This window comes from Emydura macquarii, unplaced genomic scaffold (assembly GCF_026122565.2).
Source record: "Emydura macquarii macquarii isolate MOO-44397 ecotype Brisbane River unplaced genomic scaffold, CSIRO-AGI_Emac_v2 contig_2681, whole genome shotgun sequence".
Classification (NCBI taxonomy): Eukaryota; Metazoa; Chordata; order Testudines; family Chelidae; genus Emydura; species Emydura macquarii.
Window position 1 is genome coordinate 3,436,047 of NW_027132818.1, and position 24,360 is coordinate 3,460,406.

The 24,360-nt window shown below is 41.9% G+C and overlaps 1 protein-coding gene across 3 annotated transcripts in view; it reads left to right on the forward strand.

Annotated features, from left to right (window-relative positions):
- Positions 1–24,360, forward strand: part of TIAM1 (TIAM Rac1 associated GEF 1) — a 290,775-nt gene that overhangs the window by 188,729 nt on the left and 77,686 nt on the right. For 2 of the 3 annotated variants that reach the window (XM_067565615.1, XM_067565616.1), the window contains 5 exons: positions 11,239–11,463; positions 12,612–12,797; positions 16,869–17,015; positions 19,405–19,479; positions 21,671–21,841. In XM_067565615.1, coding sequence (XP_067421716.1) covers positions 11,239–11,463; positions 12,612–12,797; positions 16,869–17,015; positions 19,405–19,479; positions 21,671–21,841 — 804 coding nt within the window. Of the gene's footprint in view, positions 1–10,879; positions 10,973–11,238; positions 11,464–12,611; positions 12,798–16,868; positions 17,016–19,404; positions 19,480–21,670; positions 21,842–24,360 lie in introns of those variants that run through there. The other variant, XM_067565617.1, reaches the window with a different exon arrangement.

Here is a 24,360-nt window from a genome sequence, read left to right on the forward strand (position 1 = left end):
CCAGACGCTGACTGATTTGATTAAAAAATAGCTCCATCTTTTGCCTACCATTGTTACTCTGATCGGTATTTAGGGGTCCAATCCAGCATTTCTTTCACACCAAAAACTCCCATTAGCTAAGATCTGACATTCTTTTCTTACCAAATGGAATGACCAGCTTGCCTTTAGTATTCATTTTCCAGCTATACTCTTGTCACCTTTTATGCTTAGCTTTTTGTACAGATTTTCTCATTCAGTGAATTTTTTTTCCTAGTGACAATTTGGGAATATAAATCCTTGATCAAATGGAAAAAATGTCTAGATTTTACTATATTTTTATATTCCAACCCACTTTTGCAGAATATTTGGCCCCCTATTCCTTAATAAGCCTTTAAAAGCAGACCTTTTTTAATGTATTCCCAGCTTTTGTAAACATGGGTCCAATCCTCAATTGGTGTAAATTGTCATAGCTCTGTTGACTTCACTGTGGCTATGCTGATTTACTCCAGTTTTTGATCCTGGCCCATCATATTTACACACACACAAGGCTAAATTCTACCCTCATTTACATTGCTGAAACCCCAATATATTTTTCCATAGCTAATTGATTTTCTTTGCTTCTTCTTCGAGTGCTTGCTCATGTCCATTCTATATCAGGTGTGTGTGCGCCATGTGCACCAGTGCCAGAGATTTTTCCCTCAGTGGTATCCGTATTGCCAGCTCTAGAGCCCTCTGAGGTCATGCACGTATGTGCTGGTATATAGGGAGTTGTCCCCACCCCCAGTTCCTTCTTACCACCTGTGATAGTGCTGGAATGTTTTCTTGCTTCGGTAAGTTCTTCCAACCCAGTGGTTTTCTTTTTAGTAGTAGTGTGTATAGTTAAAGTTAGTTTGTTAGTGTTAGTTTACTTACCATACTGTAGATTTGATGACAGTCCAAGCACGGGGCATGCCCCGGTCCCCGGGCTTCAAGCTGTGCGCTTTGTGTAAGAAGCCTATGCCAGTGAATGATGCTCACCAGAGCTTGCCTGAAGTACCTGGGAGAGGCTCATGTGGGAGACAAGTGCATGATCTGTAAAGGGTTCAGACCTTACACTAAAAAAGAACGGGACATTAGACTGAGAGCACTTCTAATGGAGTCAGCTCTTAGACCAGTCTTGGGACCGAGCCATTTAAACTCAATGTTGAGTGCATCGGCATTGGTGCCAAGAGCACCCCCAGCACGGAGTTCCTCCCGGCACCGGTCACCATCTCCAGTGCCAAAGAAGAAAACCAAAAGACGAATACCAAAACGGGGTGCTCACCAGTCCCAAGGAGGGACAAAAGGAGCTCAGGAGACGAAGCGAGACCTGTGCTGGGTCGCTCGTCTCTATCGGGCCTTGGGTTGGCAATAGCCTCACCCCTTTGTGTCCCAAGCCCAACTCCAACCTGCTGCTGACTCCTGGGAGCAGCAAGGGCCCCCGGCATCTTATAGTACTGACCATCCCGGAGGCATTCCAGGCAGGTAAGGCCCTCCTGACAATTCCCATGCCTCTGGCACCTCAGGGAGAGAGGCCTCTGCACCGGGACCCAGTACTGGTACCATCGACTGCAGTGCAATCCAGAGGCAAGTCTGCAATGACTCCCTGCAGCGGTCATTGGACCCCCAGCACCGGTCCCCAGAGCCGCATCGTCAACGGTCGGGGTCATGATGCCAGTCTCCAGACCCATGGCACCGGTCCTTGGAGTCATGACACCGGTCTCTGGAACACACTGCTGGTCTCCAGATTCTTGACACAGATCTCTGGACTTCCAGCACCAGTCTCCATCTGGCCAGTACAGAAAGTCAAAAGACAAAAGCCAGTCACTGGAGGCACCGCTCTTCGGTAGCGGAACACTGCCATTCCCGACAAAGTGGGAAGTGCAAGCGGCATCAGCAATCATGGTCACCGAGAGGCAGCTTCTCGGACTCAGAAGGGGAAGAGGTGACCCTGCCCAGGGGACAGACATCTACCTCTACAGCTATGGGCTTCCCCATGGGGTCCCCTGTGGGGGCTTGGCCGCAAGGGCAGTGGCCTGTACCATGGAAGTTTTGGAACCCACGGGGGTTTCCCCCTGCCTCAGGGTCACATGTACAGTCTTTCTCCAGGGCTTTGGAGAGATGATCATCGGCAGTCACTCACCCAGCACCTGATTTGGATATCAAGTCAGACCAAGAGGCTGAGACCTCCGCTGTAACCCCAGGAGGGGGCCACCCCAGCTAGGGGGGAAGAGCACTTGCCAGTATCATCGTCCTCACTGGATTAGGCTGTAGTGGGTCCTCTGCCACTGTCCCGCATGATAAATTTAGGGCTCACCAAGAGCTGCTCAAGTGCATAGCCTCAAACCTGGGCCTACAGGTGGAGGAACTGAAGGAGCCTGCTGACGAACTTTTTAATATCCTGGCAGCAGCAGCTCCATCCAAGGAGGCCCTCCCGATCCATGAGGTGTTGGTGAAGCTAGCCAAGGCTCTATGGCAGACCCCAGCCTCTCTGCCTCCTATATCTAAGCGGGCTGAGAGGAAATACTATGTATCTGCCAAGAGTTTCCAATATCTGTACACCCACCTCTTCCCAGGGTTGTTGGTGTTAACAGCGGCCAATGAAAGGGACAGGCAGGCGCAGGGGAGTTCCACCCCAAAGAATAAAGAGGCAAAAAAATTAGACCTTTTGAGGGAAAGATTTATTCAACAGCAAGCCTGAAGCTGTGCATATCAGACCAGCAAACCCTGTTGGGGAGATATGATTTTAACCTCTGGCACTCCTTGTCTAAATTCACCGACTCTGTGCCTCAGGACTCCAGACAGGAGTTTGAGGCTGTACTGAAGGAGCGGAAGACAGTGGTCAGAGCCTCCATCCAAGCAGCCTCTGGCGCGGTCAACATGGCAGCCAGGACAATGGCGTCGGTGGTATCAATGAGAGGAGCCTCATGGCTCCAGTCATCTGGCCTGTCCTTGGAGATCCAACAGTCCATTCAGGACCTCCCATTCGACAGCCCTGTTCACAGACCAAATGGACACAAGGCTGCACGGTTTAAAGGATCCAGAACCAGTCTCCACTCTTCAGGTCTCTACATCCCGTCAACCGCCAGGAGGCTGTTCAGGCCCTAACAGCCACTGGGGTTCAGGGGCCAGTCCAGAAGCAAACCCTACAAAAACAAAAAGAGGGGTTATAAAAGACGCCAGGGCCAACTTCCTGCTACTGCCCTGCAGTCGGGCTCGAGCCGTTATCCCTCTGGGGGTAAGCAGGCCTTTTGAAGGTGTGCCCGTAGGCGACCTACCAGTCCTTACCCAAGGTCCAGCCTCCCTTTTATTTTTATTTTCGCACTGCCTTGCATCCTTCCTCCCAGCCTGGACTGCTATAACATCAGACCAATGAGTGCTAAGTACAGTAGCAGTCAAGTACACTCTTCAGTTCATTTCACTTCCATCTCCCCACTCCCCAAACCCCTTGCCTCTTCAGGGACCCTTTCCACAAGCAATTTCTTGCCCAGGAGATGCAAGCCCTCCTACGGGTGGGAGCTGTAGAGGAAGTTCCCCGAGAGTGGAGAGGGAGATGATTCTACTCCTGTTACTTTCTGATCCCAAAGGCCAAAGGGGGCCTGCGGCCCATCCTGGACCTGCATGGCCTCAACAAGTATCTCAAGAAGTTGAAGTTCCACATGGTCTCTCTGGCCTCCATCATTGTCTCCCTGTATCCTGGTGACTGGTACGCTGCCCTTGACTTAAAGGATGCATACATCCATATTTCTGTCTTTCGGGGCCACAGAATACTACAATTTATAGTCAGAAAGTAGCACTACCTGTTCACAGTTCTTCCCTATGGCCTATCAACAGTGCCACATTTATTCACAAAATGCATGGAGGTAGTTGAGGCCTACCTCAGACAGCAGAGCATACAGGTCTTCCCCTTCCTTGACGACTGGCTCATCAAAGGCCACTTGAAGGCTTGAGTACAATACAGCATCGTCGTTGTGCATGCCACCTGCAAAGCATTGGGCCTGATAATAAATGAACAAAAATCAACACTGGTACCAGTACCAAGGATAGAATTCATCAGGTTGGTCATCGACTCCAAACTAGTATGCTCCTACCTGAGGCCAAGTCCTTGTTCATATTGGAGCTTATAGCCCACGTATCAACTCATCCCATTACCACAGCATAAGTATGCCTCAGGCTGTTAGGGCACACCTCAGACCTCTGCAAATGTGGCTGGCGACAGTTTGCTCCCTGGCCAGACACCATCTGGAGATGGTCCTCACGATCCCTCAGTGATCCCCCATGATCACTGACCTCTCTAGCATGGTGATCGGAACTGCATCATTTGTCAAAGGGGGTCCGAGGCTGATGCTGTTGCTGGTGTCGCATGTTTGGCACCCTCAGGAACCAACAGGAACCCTCAGGAACCAACATCTGTGATCCAAGAATGAGCTGGCATTACACATAAACGTCAGGGAGCTTAGGGTGATCCATCTGGCCTGTGAGGTATTCCTTCCCCAGCAGTCTGGTAAGATAGTGCAAATATTGACAGACAACACGGCCTCAACCTCAACAAGCAAGGGGGAGTGTGGTCCCCAGCCCTGTGACAAGAGGCCCTCTTCCTTTGGGACTTCTTGGGTCATGATATCCATTTACAGACTGTACACCTCCCGGGGGTCAGGAAAATGTTGGCAGATCACTTCAGCAGGTTCTTTTCCATTCTCCATGAGTGGTCCTTACACCTGGAGATTGCCAAGGCCATCTTCCAGAGGTGGGAAATTCCACAAGTGGACCTTTTCACTATCAGATTGAACAGAAAGTGTCATTGCTTCTGTTCCCTGCAAGGGCTTGACAGTACTCACTTTTCTATGCCTTTCTCCTACCATGTTCGGGCAACCTAATGTATGCCTTCCCACCAATTTCCCTCATGCACAATGTCCCCATAAAGGTCAAGAGAGACAGAGCGCAAGTCATCCTGATAGCTCCGGCATGGCCTTGCCAACATTGGTTCTGGATGCTTCTAGATTTATCGGTGGCCCCCCTTTGGGCACTCCTGACCTGGCCGGACCTGATCTCACAAGACCACAGTCGACTTCTACATCTGAAACTAGCCTCCCTGTACCTGATGGTGTGGATGCTCCATGGCTAAGTCTGGAGGAACGGGCCTGCTCCACTCAAGTCCAACGAGTCCTGCTAGCAAGCAGGAAACCCTCCACCAAAGTGTCATACCTAGCAAAGTGGAAGCATTTCACCTGCTGGGCATCTGAGTGGAATCTGTCTCTGGCTAAATCATTTATTCAAGCCATTTTGGTTTATCTGCTCCTCTTAAAATAACAAGGTCTAGCGTTATCGTCGATTAAAGTACACCTGGCAGCCATATTGGCCTTTCATCCTTCTACCTAAGGCAGATCAGTCTCACATGAGATGACAGCCAGATTCCTCAAGGGCCTGGAGAGGCTTTTTCTGCCATTATGAGACCCGATTCCTCTGTGGGAACTCAACCTGGTCCTATCAATGCTCACTGGGCCCCTCTTTGAGCCCCTGGCGTCTTGCTCTCTTCTACACATCTCTTGGAAGGCTGCCTTCTTGGTGGTAATTACTTCAGGAAGGCAAGTCTTGGAGATCAAGGCCCTGACTTCTGAACCCCTTACACAGTGTTCTACAAGGATAAAGTCCAGCTGCGCCCTCATCCAGCCTTCTTGCCAAAGGTGATATTGCAGTTCCACGTCAACCAGGCTATTTTCCTGCCGGTCTTCTTCCCAGAGCCCCACAAATCTAACGAGGAAAGGCATCTCCACATGCTTGACGTCATGCGAGCTCTGGCTTTCTACATAGAGAGGACCAAGCCTTTCCGCAGATCCACGCACCTGTTTATCGTGATCATCAATCAGATAAAGGGTCTGTCTGTATCATCCGATGGGATATCATCCTGGATCTCAGCCTAAATCCCAGCTTGCTATGAGCAGGCGGGGGTCATGCCTCCGGCATCGCTGATAGCTCACTCTACAAGAGCCAAGTGTTGGTGGCAGCTTTCCTGGCTCAGGTCCCGATACAGGACATCTGTAGAGCTGCAACTTGGTCATTGGTCCAAACTTCGCAACCCATTACACCATTAATTAACAGGCCCAGGACGATGCCAGCTTTGGCAGAGCGGTATTGCAATTGGCATGTCCATGAACTCCTGGCCCCACCTCCAGAGACACTGCTGGTGAGTCACCTAATATGGAATGCACATGAGTAAGCACTCGAAGAAGAAAGAACAGTTACTGACTTTCATAACTGTTATTCTTCGAGATGTGTTACTCATGTCCATTCCATGACCCACCTTCCTTCCCCTCTGTTGGAGTTCCGGCAAGAAGGAACTGAGAGGAAGCGGGGCTGATGATGCCCTATACACTAGCACATATGTGCGTGACCAGAGGGCGGTAAGGCCAAAACTACGGATACCACTGAGAGAAAAACCTCCGGCACCGGTGCATATGGCATGCACACACCTAGTATGCAATGGACATGAGCAACGCATCTTGAAGAACAACAGTTATGAAGATCACTAATGGTTCTTTCCCACTCACCCCATGTCTTCCCTTAGGAGGTGGTTTTGGTTTTTTTGCCATCCTGGAGTGCTTCCGTCCAGGGGGCAAATACAGTAGCATGTGGCCTCAGCATGAATTAAATAGGCTATGAAGCACCACCACACTCAGGTCTATTTACATGATTATAAAATCTTTCATTTGCATTTCTTTTCGAAAACCTTTCTTCTTGTGAAATTAATGCCAGTAGAGGCTAAATACAGAAAAGGTCATAGTATATTTCTTTTTTTGGCAACATAGGGCCTTATTCAATAAAAGCTCTGTGTCATAATGACATGATTAGATTTTCATGTAACTTTGTGAGAGAGAGCAAAAATGAATCTTTTCAAAGTAAATTATTGTTTTCGTGTGACTTTTGAAACCTCCCTCTTTCCCCTCCCCCCACTTTTTTTTTTGGTCTCCTACATAGTGGAATCTGTGTAACTCTAAAGGAGGAGAATTAGAAGAAAAGTGTGTGTGTGTGTGTGTGTGTGTGTGTGTGTGTGTGTGTGTGTGTGTGTGTGTGTGTGTGTGTGTGTGTGTGTGTGTGTGTGTGTGTGTGTGTGTGTGTGTGTGTGTGTGTGTAGGGAGGGGGGGGGAGAAGGGAAGGGAATCAGCCATAATTGCAGAAATAATTTCTAAGTTATTGTAGCCCCAAGGCTTAATCTAATGGACACAGAATTGCTGGAGCATGTTCACTGCTGTTCAACAGTGTTTCTTAGCTACTAATAACATACGCACAGATTCATACCAAAAATGTTATATTAGTTAGTTTTTTTAAAAAATACCAGGGAGCTATAATAGATTATTTCTATCCATTGGTAACTGTCGGCTTAGTGGAAACATAAAGCCACTGTTTAATATTCTATGTTTTGTAACAGCCTTTCTCACTGCATTGCATCCAGAGATATCAGACACCTCCTACACTATAATTCCCTGTTCGGTCAGTTCCTATCATGCCTACACAAATCCATTACATGTGGATGTCACATGTATTTTCCCAGAAGCTCAGTGCATCTTGCAACACCACATACTTACATTTGAGATATTTGCAGTTTGTTTCCAAAGTTTCTCCTTTCCACTGGAGGCAGAGCGATCGTCTTTCCCTGCTTGCTTAATAGCTGGCTCTGTGTGCAAAAAAAATGCTTAATAACATCTCTCCTCTCCCCCGCAAAAAATCAAACAAAAACAAAAAAACCCAAACAAGAAGTGAATCTGACATGAAGATACTATTTTAAAATAGAAATAGGACTTTTTACTATTATTATTATTGCACTATAGGTGACCATATATTTGAACATACAATAAAACATACTGTCTTATTTTAATGATTTTCCTCCATCATCTGTACAAAGAAGGGTTTTATACAATAAGGGCTACCTCCCCGACTCTCAATTAGCAGTACTTTAGTCCACAAATAATTTGATTGATTTCAGTAGCACTGCTTGCCAGGATTCTAGTGAATTCCTCAGTGAATTAGAGCTGATCAGATTGCTGTGAGATTGTTTAGATTTAACGTGGAAATGCAATACAATTTCTATGCTATCAATAGGATACAAAGAAAGAGACATAAGGTTAATTCTCTCCATATAGGCTTGATCCAACTCTTGGGAACTTAGGGCTCCTGATTCAAGAAAGCATCCCTGTTCAGGAAAGAATGTAAGCATATGCTTAACCTTATGCACTCCTTTAAGTCCCATAGAACTCAATGGGGCTTCAGCATGTGCTTAATTGCTTTCCTCCATGGGAATCTTGTCATTGACATTGATGAAAATTGGATCAAATCCTTGGCAAATAATGATAACTTCTGAAGGAGTAGGAAGAGGCAGTCTTCCTCTTCCTCATTGCTAGTGACTGAAGAAAACAGATTGTGTTGGTGATATTTATGGATGAGTTGCCATCAGTAAGCTTAATTAGAACAAGGTGGTATGGTATTATGGGTCCTTTAGCCACTAGACAAATACGCATTTGATTACTCTTAATGGTTGACATGCAAAGAAAGTCTATTGAATCTCTTACATCATGTATTTGACTATAAAACTTTGTTCTACAGTATGCTGTGAATTAGTGAAGATTCAGTAAGGGGGTTAGGAGATTTACTTTTTATTTGGTAAGGATCAAAAAGAAGTATTTGAAATAATTCCTTTATCTATAAAAAATAATCTCAAATCAAAATGCTGGACTTGCATGAAATAGTACCCATGTCACATACACTAGTCCAGCATTTCCCCATACACACACACTTTGAGAGAGGCAGGTTGCAAGGATCAGCAGGATGTATATAGAAGTTAAGTAAATTAAGAAGAGCAGGCCTTTGATAATACAGATTGGATCTGAAGGGGGGTATAGTTAGTTTCATGTTCCTGAAGGCCAGTTTAGCTTTCCAAAGTCAGGGAAATGCTGCAATCTGATCTGTGGCCATCAGAGGGGAAAACAAGGATTTTAAATAGCCCTAATCACCATAATATTTGAGTATTTTCACATACAGTAACAAATGTATCCTTGCAACACTGTGTGAGGTGTGGAAATATTATTCCCATTTTCACATGAGGAATTGAGGCAAAGAGCGACTAAGGGCGATTCAGAGCCCAGACCGGCACACACAACTCAAAGCAGCAGCAGACTCTGCCAGAATAACAGATGCTAAACCTGCTGATGTATCTCTACTGTTACAATGATCGATACCCTCCATTCAGCACACCTTTCAGGATCCCTGGGTCCTACACGTGCCTATCACAACATGTAGTGTATCTCATCTAGTGCATGAAATGCCCCAACAACAACTGTGTAGGTGAGACCAGACAATCACTACGCTCTCGAATGAACTCTCACAGAAAAATGAGAGAAGACAAAAATACCACATCAACCGTGGGTGATCACTTTTCACAAAGCAATCACTCCATATCTGATCTCTCAGTTCTCATGCTCAAAGGAAACCTGCACAACACCTTCAAAAGATGAGTGTGGGAACTTAAAATTATAATTCTGCTGGACACTAAAAACCGTGGACTTAGCAGAGAAACTAGTTTTATGGCTCACTGCAACAATTTGTAACACACGTGACTCCCTGGTAACCCTTAATTGTCAACTTCATTTTAAGATGTCTCCTACAGCATATGTGAACCCATCCATGCTTAACAATCTGCCCCACCGTGTACTTAGCTTGGATCCTCTGGTTACCCTCTCTAGACCTGAAGCTCAAACATTTGTCCCTTCCACCAATAGAAGCTGGTTCACCTACCTTGTTTCTCTCATCCCTCCAAGTAGGGGAAGATATATGGATACATATATTCCAGATTAGAATAGCAGCAAATCCAATAAAACATGCATCTGATAATAAATAGAAAAGAAAATGGGCAGAAGAAAGTAAGCAAGAGAGGAAATATGTGCATGTAAACTGGATCCCTCTAGCTTTTATTGTGAGAAACTTAAATTTCTAATGATTTATCAGAAGACTTTATAATAATAACAAGCAGAAAACTGAAAAGAGAAAATGATGAGAGGAGACTTTCTTATCTATTTACAGAAGATCAGTGATACCATTTAACATTTTACTTTCAGGTAGCTGGCATCCCTACTAAATACTCTGGTGAAAGATCAGGGGATGCTGTCATTCTTCTTCGAGTGCTGGTCCCTATGTAGATTCCTTATGTGGGTGCACATGCGCGCCATACTCTGGAGCTGTTTGTAGTAGTGTATTCTGTCATTAGCAGTTAACATGGAAGAGTCTGGTTCTCATTTATGCTAAGGCCCCTTTATTTTCATTTTAAGTCTCCTTTACACTGCCAGTATGGTGCAAAAGGGCCATTATCATAATCGAGAATCGAGCCTACAACCCTCTGGCTTTTTAAAGGTTTATTTACACTCATTTTTACAGTTGAAGGAACCTGCAGTTATGAGGTAGCTCCTGTCTGTCCATCTTAGGGTTTTATACAGCTGGCCATCACTGTAGTGCCTGAGTGCTTCTGTTCCCAGCCACCTGTAAGCATTAGGATACAAAGGGAGAATTGTCTAGCGGTTAAAGCACAGGATTGGTGCTTTGGAGATCTAGTTAATATTCCTAACACTTTAATTACTCACTTTTTGACATGGGCCAGTCATTTAACCACTGTATGTCCTCATTCCCATCTGTAATACACAGATAATAGTACTTACCTACTTCACAGGGGTGTTTGTGAAGATTGAATCCATTAATGACTCTAAAGTGCTTTGATACCTTCATTTGGAAGCAGCTATACTTTGCACTTGTATTAAGCTATCAGCTGATACCATAGCCATGTACTGTTTCATTATTAATTGTTGCATGCCAGCTGTGTGCTGTTAAGAACACAGAGACAGACATGTTGTCTGCCTCCAGGAATTTGCAGTCTAAAAAATTTCATGTAATGATTAACTACAAATTATTGTAGCATTAAAAAAGGCCAAGGAAGGTAATTCTTAAGCACTTGCTAACAAATATGCTACAGCTGCTAGGCATAGATATATGTGTGATTCTAAATGCTGAATGCAGAGTGCTGAGCTAAAAATGGCCTGTTTCACACACAGTGTAGAATGACAGTTTTTTATGTCTTCCGTTATAAGTGGATTTAAGGCTTTGGTTTTTGAGATCAAGGGAAGAGGAATAGGAATCTCCAGGGAATTGCATTTGTTAATCTCTAAGCAATTTTAAGAGGATCCTGACTTTTTGTCTCTTCAGACCTCTAGCCAAACAGAACTAGAGAATTGGATCACTGCAATCCATTCTGCTTGCGCAACAGCGGTAGCAAGAGAACATCACAAAGAGGACACAGTCAAACTGTTGAAAACTGAAATAAAAAAGCTGGAACAGAAGATCGATATGGATGAGAAAATGAAGAAAATGGGTGAAATGCAGCTGTCCTCAGTAACGGACTCCAAGAAGAAGAAGACAATACTCGATCAGGTAATATTGGTTGTATATCTGAAACAGGTTACTATAAAATATCTTAGAGACTTGTAAATGCTGCTGTTGTTAGAGGCTTACATATTGAACAAAACTGATTCTTCTTTACTCAGATTACCTCAGTATGGAACTAAGAAACTGCCTCAGTTCTCCATTTGCTCTTATCAACTTTATAGCTAGCATTGCCATCATGACTCCTCTTTTGCTTGTTCTTCCAACTTAAAGTGGACAACTTAGCTGCATTTGAGAAACAGAAATCCTAGAGCAGATGTCTCTCCTGCTGTCACGATAGCACCTTATTTTAGGAAACTAACATATGGACCCCCTTCATTAGACTGCAGCACTCTTACCAAGGCTGCCAAATGTGTTTGGAATTCTAACCATAGCAGGAGGGGGCTTCTGGATCTTTAATGTGATGAGTTAAGGAGATTTCCCACCCCGCAAAAACCTTTGAGAAGAGGTGAGGGGGGAGGGGATGCTTATCTTGCTGTTCAAAGGGTTCTTTTCAAAGGCTTTAAATCCTTAACTAGAGAACAGATCAGATTTTTTGTCCCTTTATCTTGCTGAGTTTTTTTTTAACACTGAAAATATTTCCTACCAGTAATTTGAATTACTTAAATGAGTCCTCATGTAGGCTGATTATAATACTCTTCCACTGATAAGATTAATTAATTCCAGTGTACCTCACTTCTTTTTCAAGTTTAACACCAACCTTTATTGATTCTTAAACTACTACTGCTGCTGCTGAAGATTCAGGACTCTGTTCATGGAATCTTGTGCGGTTTTTTTTTTTGTCTTCTCATATCTCTATTGTCCTTCATGCATAAAAGCCACCTCTTAGGAGCTGTTCAGAAGAGAATCCTGGGCTACAAAGGAAATGAAAAATGAAATTTTAATGCTGTTAATTAGCACCGTATCAAAGTAGCAGTTGCCTTGGGAGAAGATTTCTACCATGAACATAAAAATATTTGTTGTTCATCTAATTAAAAAACTTTGAATCTTTTTTTGTTTCTTTTCCCTCCTTGGAAATACAGTCAATGATTTAATTGAATGTGATTTCTAGTATTTAAAAAAAAAAAAAAAAAAAATTATTTACCACTGTGATCTTTTTCTCCTTCCTACCACTCCCCATTCCTCACTTTTTACAGATCTTCGTTTGGGAACAGAATCTTGAACAGTTCCAAATGGACCTATTTCGGTATCGCTGTTATTTAGCTAGCCTCCAAGGAGGGGAGCTGCCAAACCCAAAAAGACTGCTTGCTTTCGCCAGTCGTCCAACTAAAGTTGCAATGGGCCGTCTTGGAATCTTTTCAGTATCTTCCTTTCATGCACTGGTGAGTTTCAACCAAGACTAGAGGTCAGCACGGCAAAACTATGAATCGGTTGGTCGTTTCACACAGATTAAATCAGCAAAAACTGGTGTTGGTGTCTGTGGGGTAAATTCTTACTTCAACATGCAGGGATTTCTGCATCTTGGAATGGGTGCACGTCTTTGATCTAATTTTAAAAAATGGATACCCTGAAATCATTGTCTTAAAGGATATTTGGTATCAATTTTCTTTTTAAGAGTAGGAGAACCACACCTCTTATACATGTATAATATTAATACCAGCTGTGCATTGTTCTGGATTGGGCCAAAAGAAATCTGATGAGGTTCAACAAGGACATGTGCAGAGTCCTGCACTTAGGATGGAAGAATCCCATGCACTGCTACTGACTGGGGACCGACTGGCTAGGCAGCAGTTCTGCAGAAAAGGACCTGGGAGGACAAGAAGCTGGATATGAGTCAACAGTGTGCCCTTATTGTCAAGAAGGCTAACGGCATATTGGGCTGCATTAGTAGGAGTATTGCCAGCAGATCGAGGGAAGTAATTATTCCCCTCTATTCGGCATTGGTGAGGACACATTTGGAGTAGTGTGTCCAGTTCTGGGCCCCCCACTACAGAAAGGATGTGGACAAATTGGAAAGAGTCCAGCAGAGGGCAACAAAAATTATTAGGGGGCTGGAACACATGACTTATGAGGAGAAGCTGAGGGAACTAGGCTTGTTTAGTCTGCAGAAGAAAAGAATGAGGGGAGATTTGATAGCAGCCTTTAACTACCTGAAAGAAGGTTCCAGGGAGGATGGAGCTAGGCTGTTCTCAGTGGTAGTAGATGAACTAGGTGCAATGATCTCAAGTTGCAGTGGGGGAGGTCTAGGTTGGATATTAGGAAAAACTTTTTCACTGGGAGGGTGGTGAAGCACTGGAATGGTTTCCCTAAGGAGGTGGTAGAATCTCCATACTTACAGGTTTTTAAGGCCCCGCTTGACAAAGCCCTGGCTAGGATGATTTAGTTGGGGTTGGCCCTGCTTTGAGCAGGGGGTTGGACTAGATGATCTCCTGGGGTCCTTCCAACCCTAATCTTCTATGATTCTATAAATATCATCATTATAAATATACGGCTTGCTATTGTTACCAAAACGAAAGAGGGGCCCAAGAACTTCCTTACAGACATGGTGGTACTGTGGGTGTTAAAGGTGACCCTGATCCAAACTGTGAGGTAGTCTGGATCCAGACTTTGCAGCTGGTCCCCCATCTCTCTAATGGACTGAACCAAATGCCTGGATGTGACCAATTCTGAAATTTGGGAAAATTTTGGCTCTGGCTCTTAACTTTGCAGCTTGGGCCCATCCGCAGTGCCTGTGAGATCATAGGGCCTGATCTAAAGTCCAGTGAAGTCAATAGGAGTCTTTACATTGACTTCAGTGTGTGTTGGATCAGACCTAGTATGGCAAGACCAACTTTCCAACAGAGTGGTTAAGATTGTTGGTCCATCTAATCCAGTATCCAGCCCTTGATCCTCCAGCAGAAAGTGTAAAACCTCTCTTATTCCCTTTACCATTTGGCAAAGAAGCCTTCAGCTGTGTTATGTGATTTAAATTTAAACCATTTTAACAATCAGCACAATAATAATGTACTTCACACTGTTGCTTTTTGTTATGAATTTAAATGGCATGCCCTGTAGTTTAGGCTTGGTTTCCTGGAGCTTTACAGAAATAGCTGAGCTCTGCTGTTGTCTTGTAGATGTCAGCTGTACCCTTCAATTGTGAATACAGAGCTGTAATTCAGTCAGAGGCGGTTTTATTCCTTTATATAAAAAGATTAGCAGCAGCATCCTGATAATTGCTGGTGAATTTATATTTTTAAAGAATCGGGTCTTCGTTTACATTTGTGCTCATTTTCTTTTGCCTCTAGCTTTTGGGTGATGAATTTCATTGCATTGCATGGAATTTTCCTAAATCTACCTTCTCATGTTGCTTTCTCTAGAGCCCCAAATTTTGAATATGTTGTCTTGGAAAAGAAAAGTTCTCCCCTTAATAGTGCAACAGTGGTACATTACTGTAAGTCAAGTATAGCGCTGAATTGTACAAGATATAAAGAACTTTGAACTCACATTGAGGGCACTGAGATATTATGGTGATGATGTAATATAACAAACTAGACTGACTGCACACACAGCCTCTCTTAGGAGACACTTCAGATCTTTAGCTTGTGTAAACTGGCATAGGGCTGTTGACTTCAACAGTTACATTGTACATCAGCTGAGGATTTGGCCCGATTTGTTCACTACATTGCTTTTTTAAATTAAAAGCCCAAAGATTCATTTATAGAAATGATCTAAGCAGACAAGTTCAGAAGTCATTGTTAGTTGGTTGTTCTGCACTGTGTTAGACAGATAAAAGACGGATACCATAGATAAACTAAATAAATGTTCACAAGGTTTGCCTGTATGAAGTTAGAAACTTGCAATGACAATTCAACTTCTACTTTCCCCTTACTTGTCCACTTTCCAGATGACAAACACGATTACTCTTGGTACATCTGTTCTCTGGAGCCCAACCCAGTATTCTGTTTTGCCAGTTCTCATACAATATTCATGCTTACAATACCAAAACAACCAGTCTTTCAGCCTTTTCTCACAAAGCTGCAGTCTGTCACAGGTTTCTTTGTTCTACCCATGACTGCATGCCAAATGACAGTCAGATTTTGTTAGTTTCATGTGTGGGTCTTTATTAAAAGCAGGTTTCAGGAAATTCACCTCCAGGGTTGCAAGACGGGTGTGTTCGTTTAACTTTTTTTGCCAAGTCATACTTGCCATACCTCTTACCGCTCCTTCTTTCACAAAAGAAGAGCTTGGGTGTCCTGATTCAAAGGTGGTAATTCTACTTAAACCATGCCCTGCATATTGGAAGGAACATCTAAGAAGTTTGTGAAGCTTCGCTTCTGACTGATGATTCAGTTTTTCCCACGAGGGATTCCCCAGCTGGAAAACTTTCCCAATTACCATGTGATGTAAAGGCAAATAGTTTTTAGCTAAATAGATTGTTATGGATCAGTTTTTTCAAATACTCAGGCAATCGACACTTACCTAACTTGAAACTTCACTTCTGCTCCCACAGCATTGTGCTGAGTGGCTCCTGCACAGCTGCAACATCTCAGATTACATTATTTTGTATAATCACAGGTACCACTGGAGCCCCCCAGGGAATGGGGCTGGAATTTACAGAGTTAGGTAGGGTGGGATTATTTTGTTATAGAGCTCAGATTTCATGGGGAAATACTAGATCTAATTTAACGATCTATATAATATCAATATATATATTTTAAATTTGCAAAACTGTGCTATAGAATAATAAACTGTCGCTTTCTGAGCCTCTAGAGTTGGATTCGGTGGGGAATTGTGATGTCAGTGAGTGGTGCATTCTGGGGCATTATAGCAGATCAAAAACTTCCTGACAGGGAGGTAGAAATGAAGAAGTGGCAGGGAAAGAATTGTGCCCTGAAGGCCTCTCTTACTTTGGCTATTGGAAGAATTCAGGGCAGAAAAATATACTTCATTCTTCATCTTCCCTTTTCTTGTTTTTAAATACACTGTTCACTTTTAAGGAAATATTTGTATTTAAATGCCTGATATTTGGCCTGCTAAAAATTATGAATCTGTTTAGGTGAGCACAGTCCACTTTACTGACAGGAATAAAGACACCGAAAGCTCTTCAAAAGTGACTAGTGATTTTGGGTACCTCCCTTTTTGAGTGCCTAAACTGAAACATTATGATTTTCTGATTTTTCAGAAAGTGCTGAACACTTGTTCTTTGCAAATGAGTACTCTTTAAAATAACTCAAATGGTGCACCGAAAAATATTAGATACTGTCTTTTTGTATATGTAATGTTGGAAGGAATGAGTTATGTTACAGTGGGACAGAAATAGCTAATCTGGAGTCGTCAACATTCCTGTTGCAAATACATATTGGTTGCTCTCCCGTATTTACCATTTTCCCACTAGACTATGTTGTCAAAGTCTGTAAGCAATGGTATATTGGAATGTTGCAGCCTTTGATTTTAAAACCTTATGGCTCTGGCAGGTGGCAGCTCGCACTGGAGAGTCTGGAGTAAGAAGAAGAACACAGGCCATGTCCAGATCTGCCAGCAAACGGAGAAGCAGGTTTTCTTCTCTTTGGGGACTGGACACTACCTCAAAGAAAAAACAGGGGAGGCCAAGCATTAACCAGGTAAGTAGAAAGAACACTAAGTTGCATTGTTATTTTCAAGGTTTATTTTAGGACCACACAGAAGATAGTTTGAAAAATTATCCCAGTTCAGGCAAACAACAATTGCTTACTCAGAGCACTTTTAATGTGCATTGCATACCCAAACTTAAACTCTCCTGTTTTAGTATTTCATGGTTGTGTAGTCATCAAACTTTATATCCTCTTCAAAATTAGTCATTGTAATTACAGATATGCATATAACAGCTCATGTTAAAAGGATCCAATGTGAGGTTTGAGGCTCACACCTTTTCTGAGATGAATGCTTATCTTCCCACTGTGGCTGGTGCTGTCCTTTGTCTAGAGACTGTTTACTGCAAGTATAGGTTAACAAGGCAGCCGCAGCACATCTGTTTACAGCTGCATTTTTGTAATGGGAAAAAATAGGAACTTAATTTTTCTTTAAATGAAAGCTTAGAATTTGGAGAATGTTGCAGCTAAGTTTGGAGAGAACCCTATAACTGACAATTCTCTGTATTGAGAAGGGACAAGCCATGTTTCTTTTGAACAAAACCTTTCAAGTTTCCATGCTGTCCCTCCCAAAATCTTCCACAGACAAATGTATTTCAGTGGATTAAGAAGGTGTTTCCTTGCCTTAGCGCCAAACATCCCTAATTATAGCTTTCAGATATTGGTAGTTATGCCTCATCTAATTGCAGGAATCACAGGGTTTTCTTTTTCTTCTGTTCTCTTTTTTTGGGAAATGGGCTGGGCAGGATTTGTTATGGGTTTTAGGCTTGTGATTTCCTCCTATCCCTGTTGTTAAGGTAGTGGGGGGGAGTATATTTTGCTCAGGAATATGCCATAAAATGTGTTGTCAATGAGACATTAAAAATCCACCTCGTGAACATTCTCATCAGCTCTTACCTTTGTCTATTTCTCTAGTCAGTTCAGCCCAGTAATTACAAAGGGAGCAGAGTTTCGCTAGGCAAATAGCTGATGCCTAATGAGCATTTTCAGAAGTTACATTTCCTTGTAACATGGTTACTTTAAAAATTTTTCCTCAAGCCAAGCAATGTCCCTAGTGCTCTTCAAGGATTCTATCCATGCCAAGTTTCAGAGTTCAGTGCCATATTTGTGCCATAGATTAACAAATCCCACCTCCACTTTTTTTCCACGTTAGAGAGAGGTGTGTTTATCTCCTGCTCTTCCATAACAGAGAACTAGCTGAAGGAATCTTGCTCCAGTTAAGCACATTAGATCTGGACAGAGACCAAGCTTTAAAGAAAATCCAGAAAGTGAATGTTTAGAAAGGTTACCAGTATGTCTAACTCAGTGGGAGTTACACATCTCAGTACCTTTCAGGGTCCAGGCCCATATGTTCTCTGTAAATGTAGGCCCCATTCCTGCGGACATTTACTCATATGCTTAATTTTAAGCATGCTAGTAGTCCTATTGACTGTTAAATTAAATGTTTGCAGAAAGGAGGCTTTAGGTTATAATCTCTACCGAGCAGTGACCATATCTCTTCCACATTCTGCATAGTTCCTGGCACATTTTAGATACAACGTGAATAACAATTATAAACAAGTGAATACGTGAAGTTATAGAAACTTTTCTAATCTAAACTCTAGCAGGCTCCTTGTAGTGTCTGATGCAATGAAACCAAAGCTGTGTGTCTTCCCCTTACCAAGCTAATAAATGCTTATGACCTATGCCCAGAGCTATAGTGGATTGTTAGTTTTTGCAGGTGTGCCAGTTTGGATCAGTTCCAGGTTGGTTACTGCCTGATCCTGCAAATACTTCTTCTCTACTTATATTCTTGCTCCTGCACAGTCCCATTGTCTTTGTGCCCTTCCCTCATGCTAGATCATTGACTGTTACTAGCAAGAGTCCTGTAGAGCCCAGACTATTGTGGTTGGATTAGTGTTTACAAAATAAACAAACTTGTTTATAAGAATAACTACAGAGCACTCTTCATCTGACGATCTCAAAGCACTTAGTAAAAGTGGATAAGCATCATTATCCTCATCTTTCAGATGAGGAAACAGAAGCATAGAGAGGATAAAAATTGTCCAGGTTCACACAGCAAGTCAGTGTCAGGACTGGAAATAGAATTCCGACCTCCAGTTGCTGACTCTGGTGCCCATCCACTGGGCTGTTCTGCCTTCCTCTGTGTTCTTAGGAATCTGATCTTTTCCTTTGTGTGTTTTTTTTTTTTTTTTTTTTTTTTTTTTTTTTTTTGAGGGTATCATTTAAATATATTTTGTCAGTTTGACTTGCATGCTAGATGTCGGAGTTGTTTTTTTTTTCTTAAGGTCCTGTAACGTGTCCTAGTTAGAGACTGTATTTCCAGACTTTGAGTACATTTGCATTATCTCATTGTTATAAAATAGCACCTTTTGCTCTGCAGGTGTTTGGTGAAGGAGTGGATTCTGTGAAGAAGTCTTTAGAAGGAATCTTTGATGATACGGTACCAGATGGCAAGGTAAGAAAAATCTGGAATTTACCAAGAAGTTCTAAGAGTTTATTTGCCAGGCTGAAAATAAAGTACATTCTTTCAGTGCTAATACGATGAGGTAGAATCTTGAGAGGGGGCCAGGAATGGCGCAAAATGTTGCGCCGGCCACCCTCTGTACACTGCCTTGCCATGAAAGGGATGGGTCATTGCATTCATCGCTACAAGGATCCACTGGACAATCCATTCTGTGGCTGGAGTTGGAGAACCTATAGGGCATAAGACCTTGGTCATATTAGGCTTTCCCTCCTAGGAGGATCCCTAGCCTATCAGTTTTAGCAAATAACTAATTATAGTGGGCATTAATATTGCTTATAATAATGTCATCATGTGCCACATGCTAAGTTTTGACCTTAGGATATGGAGGTGATGATGCAGCAGTGGATGTTAACATACAATAAAAAGGCCTTCATAATGTTAATTGCAATTGGCAAATAATTTATGTGAACCTATTGCTAATTTAGGATTATTGCAATTGGAAAGCACAGTTTTCTCCACATTTAATACTGTAGACACCTCCATAAGACTTTTAGCTTTCCCAAAACAATCTCACGCCCCTTTCCAAATGCCCAAAGGCAAGTCCGCTATAAAACATTGTCAGTGCTAAGGAACTCATTTTTAATGTAGTGAATAGGGATTTAGCTATGTGGCTTCATTTGCAGCTAAAATGTTGCTCAAAAATTTTACCTCTAAGGGTCTAACTTCAACCTGCGAAAGAGAGAGAATTCCAAATTAATGCTGGAATGTGCCGTCCTGCAGTATCTAGAAACCTTAGCACCTTCAGCTGTGTTCTTTGTGCTTGGTTGGGTAACGGGGAGATATGATGCATCTGAGTCTTAATTTTTAACATCAGTACTGTTTTGATATTATGCCCCTCACATTTCTAATACGCATCGGTATGGCTCCATTTAAGTCCATAGGAATTTTGCATTGACTTCAGTGGGGTCAGAACTTTTCAAGAACAAGTGTTTGTGGTTTAACCTTATTATTTTACACTTGTACTTATGTAGCACCTTCTATCTGGGAACTTCAAAGCACTTTACATTCACTGCTGAATTTAACTCATAACTCCCCTATAGGGTGGATATGTTATCCATTTTTTATGTATGGAGAAACAGAGGCTACAGTAGAGTTAAATGAGTTGAGCAGTGTCCTGCAGAAAGTCTGTGATGGAAGCAGGAACAGCACCCAAATTTTCTGACTCTCTATCCAGTGTGTTAACCATAGATCAACCTGTCTCACTTGTTATATTCCATGTCATCTGATCTGTTTGTATCTATCTGTCCCAAGAAACTATGTGGGTATTTTAACTAGCACTGAAACATTTAAAAAAAAAAAGTTTTGGAAGGGATATGAAGCCTACATGCATCAGGGCGTAAGCCAAGCTGTAACTACTGGGGGTTAGGAGGAAACTTTCCCTGGAGGCAAGTTATCTCAGAACAGCCTGTTGCAGTTTCTTCCTCTGAAGCAGCTAGTGCTGGCCACTGTTGGAGACAAGATACTGGACTACATGACCACTGGTATTATTCTGTATGGGAATTCCTTTGTTTTCTTACTACTTACGTAATGAACTTTGCTGTAGTAAAACTCCATTTATATTGTTGTTGTGATACAATAAAAGCCCAAAATTCTTCCAGTGCAAATTGCAATAGATAAACTGCAATTTTAGTGATACTTGAACATCTACTGAAGGGCTGGTCTACACTAGAAAAGTTATAATGGTATAATTATGTTGATTATGGGTGTGATTTTTTTTTCTTCTATTTTTTTTAATCAATATACTTATTAGCATTGTCCCTAGCACAGATACACTTATATCAGTATAAAGGCACCTTATACCAGAACAGCTTATTCCTCTTCCCAAGCTAGAGTAAGCTATGTTGTTATAAGCACATTTTATACCAGTATAATTGTATCCACACTGGGGTTAGGAGGTAGGGAAATGGAATTGCCACTTTAATCTATAGGTATAATTAAAGCAGCAAAACTTTCTAGTATAGAAAAGCTCTTAGTCTCATTTTGTGAATAAAATGTCTTTCCTCTAAGAAGGTTCCACAGGAGGGGTATAGTACAGCATATTGACCTCCTTACACTTGATATTGAAGAAGAGATCGATGATATTTTACCATCAGTGTTTTAATTAATGGATTTTTCTATTCAGAGGGAAAAAGAAGTGGCACTGACGAGCACCCATCAGCATAATCCTGATTGTGACATGTGGGTTCATGAGTATTTTACACCTTCTTGGTTCTGCCTGCCAAATAACCAACCTGCTTTGACAGTAATCCGCCCAGGTGACACCACAAGAGATGTTTTGGAAATGATTTGTAAGGTAAAGATGCACTTTTGAAATGAACATTTTAGTGAACATTTTTCATGCTCCAATTTTTAGGTATTTCATGAACAAACTTGCTGTACTGTGTTTAACAGACCAGTTGGACTTTAGATGTAAAATCACAACAATAGTGAGTTGTTTAATAAAATTACGCAACATTGAAAAGGAAATAAATCCTTAAATTTAGTGTTTAGCTTTTTTTAAAAGAAAAGTCTGGGGAAAAGAATAGGTGTTTCTGTTAATTGTCTTTTTCTCTTAGAATACTGCATGTGAATCTATAAACTGCCTTCACATGACATCCCCACCAGCGCTCTACAACCCTTTCCAAGATGACAAAACTGCATGCAATGCACCTCTCCCCCAAACAATGTCTCTACTCCTTTCCCCTGACAAGCCACCCAAACGAACTTCCTGCTGCTGAAAGCCTCCATGATAAGTGCTGCTGCCTTCTCTCTTCCCATTGCCAATCCCTTCTCCTTCCCCCTGAGGAGAGAGCTAGCTCCTGTCAAACCCTCCTGTTATCTGCCCCCTTCCCCTGCTAGATGAGTGTGATGACATCACTCATTCCCCAGTTGCTTAGTGCTCCCAGTTTCCACGTGTCATCCACCTGCCAGATAAGCAGTGTTCTGAGAGCTAAAGCAAGAACTTCAAAAAGAATATGATTATCACTGGAATAAAAAAAAAGTTATCTGTGTTCGTCCATTTTACAGAGTCAGTTTCATCAAGTGTGGGGAAGGAGAGGAGAGAAGGGAACTATATCCATATATTGAAAGCACATGTTTACTTTTCAAAATAAATCAGAAAAAAATGAGGGAAGGTTGGCTATTAAAAGAGTGAAATCTCAGGAAACAAAGTTTATAGCTTTGGTGAATCTAACCCATACTCTCAGTGCTAGTGCCCAAATAATGTATTCCACGAACTGGTTAATTTGCTAACTAAAACAAACTCACAGAAACTAAATGCTATTCTGTATAGTGGGGCTTCTTTCTACTTAAAATATCAAGATCTATTAAGAACTTAACTTTGCTGAATTTTAAAGATATGTTGTATATGCTTTTAAAGAGATGGAAGGTGCAAAGAAAGGCATTTGTTTAGGGTAATTATACAGTGTGCTCAGCTCACTGCCAGGTGCACTTCTAAAGACGGCTGCAGCTTCTGAAAGCTCTTCACTGTAATCGGGGGGAGATGACATTTTTAAGAGAGAGACATAATAGGGAAGTTGGATGATACACTATTAGTAATGATTTATTTTTAGGGCTGATATTTTCCTTTTGGATAAGAGCGATTAACTCAGTGGATCATATCCTCAGCTAGTGTAAACTGGTGTAGCTCCACTGACTTCAGTTTACACCAACTAAGGATCTGGTCCATAGTACATTTGGGGTTTTTTAGAGCTAATATCTGTTTCTTTCCTTTCCATAATAGTTGTCAGTCTGGAAAATACTGATGGATGCATTCTTTTCTATAGTATTTAATAATCAATCTCTTTCTTCTGTCTCTTGCATTCAGCTCATTCTTTTTCCTTTTACTATCTGATCCACATCATTTCACATCAGTTTGCCATCTGCCATCTGAGAACCAGTCAAGTTCTGGTATAGTAAACATTTCAAGATCTACATTTCATATAAACCTCTTCATGTTGTAGATGTGGTTAAGACTACCCATGTCATTAAACTGATCTTGACTATTCTATCAGATAATTCAAAATGCAGTACAATATTTGCAGAATAATTCACTACTATTTATGTGTAACCATAGTGTGTTAGGGTTTGGGGGTTTGGGTTTTTTTTAATGTCTTTAGTATTTTGACTTATTTTTTCAGATTGCTTGTTAAATCTTAGAGAAAAATCAAACTATGTCAGTTGGAAGCCAAGGGAAAAAATGTGTCTGTGTATTTATGTATTTCATACTAACACGTAAATGTGTATATATAAGTATAGATAGATATTTGTATACTGACTGTATGTTTCTGCCATATTTGTGGTAGACACACACTTGATATGAGGATATTGGCTGGATCAGGAAATATGGGAAAATAAAACATAACAGAAAGTTCCTCACAGAAAACTCCATGACATTTAGTGTTTGATTTAGTTGAGTAAAAAGTGAGAGAGAACACAAAAAAAGGTACTTTGCTTTCTGATATGTCATCATTTCATATAGGCCCTGTCTGAGGAGTGAGCAAAAGATTTCCCTATCTCTGGGTCTGCTCCCAGAGTCTGTGACAGTGTCACACACACATGGGTTGACTCTCCACAGTGTCACTAGTTTTATGTTGATGTAGCTCCATTGAAATCAGTGAAGTAACACTGTTGTAAAACTGGAGTAACGCAATGGAGCCGTAAATTGTTACAACTCTTAATCTTCATGCTAATTGAAGAAATCCCCCAAACAAAGCGGCAAAACCATATGTCAAGACGTGGAAAAGAGCAAAGAAACATCATTTGAGCTACTGCAGAGGAGTATTAATGAAGGATATAGAATTATGATTGTGGCGTCTTATCTGCTAAGAAAAC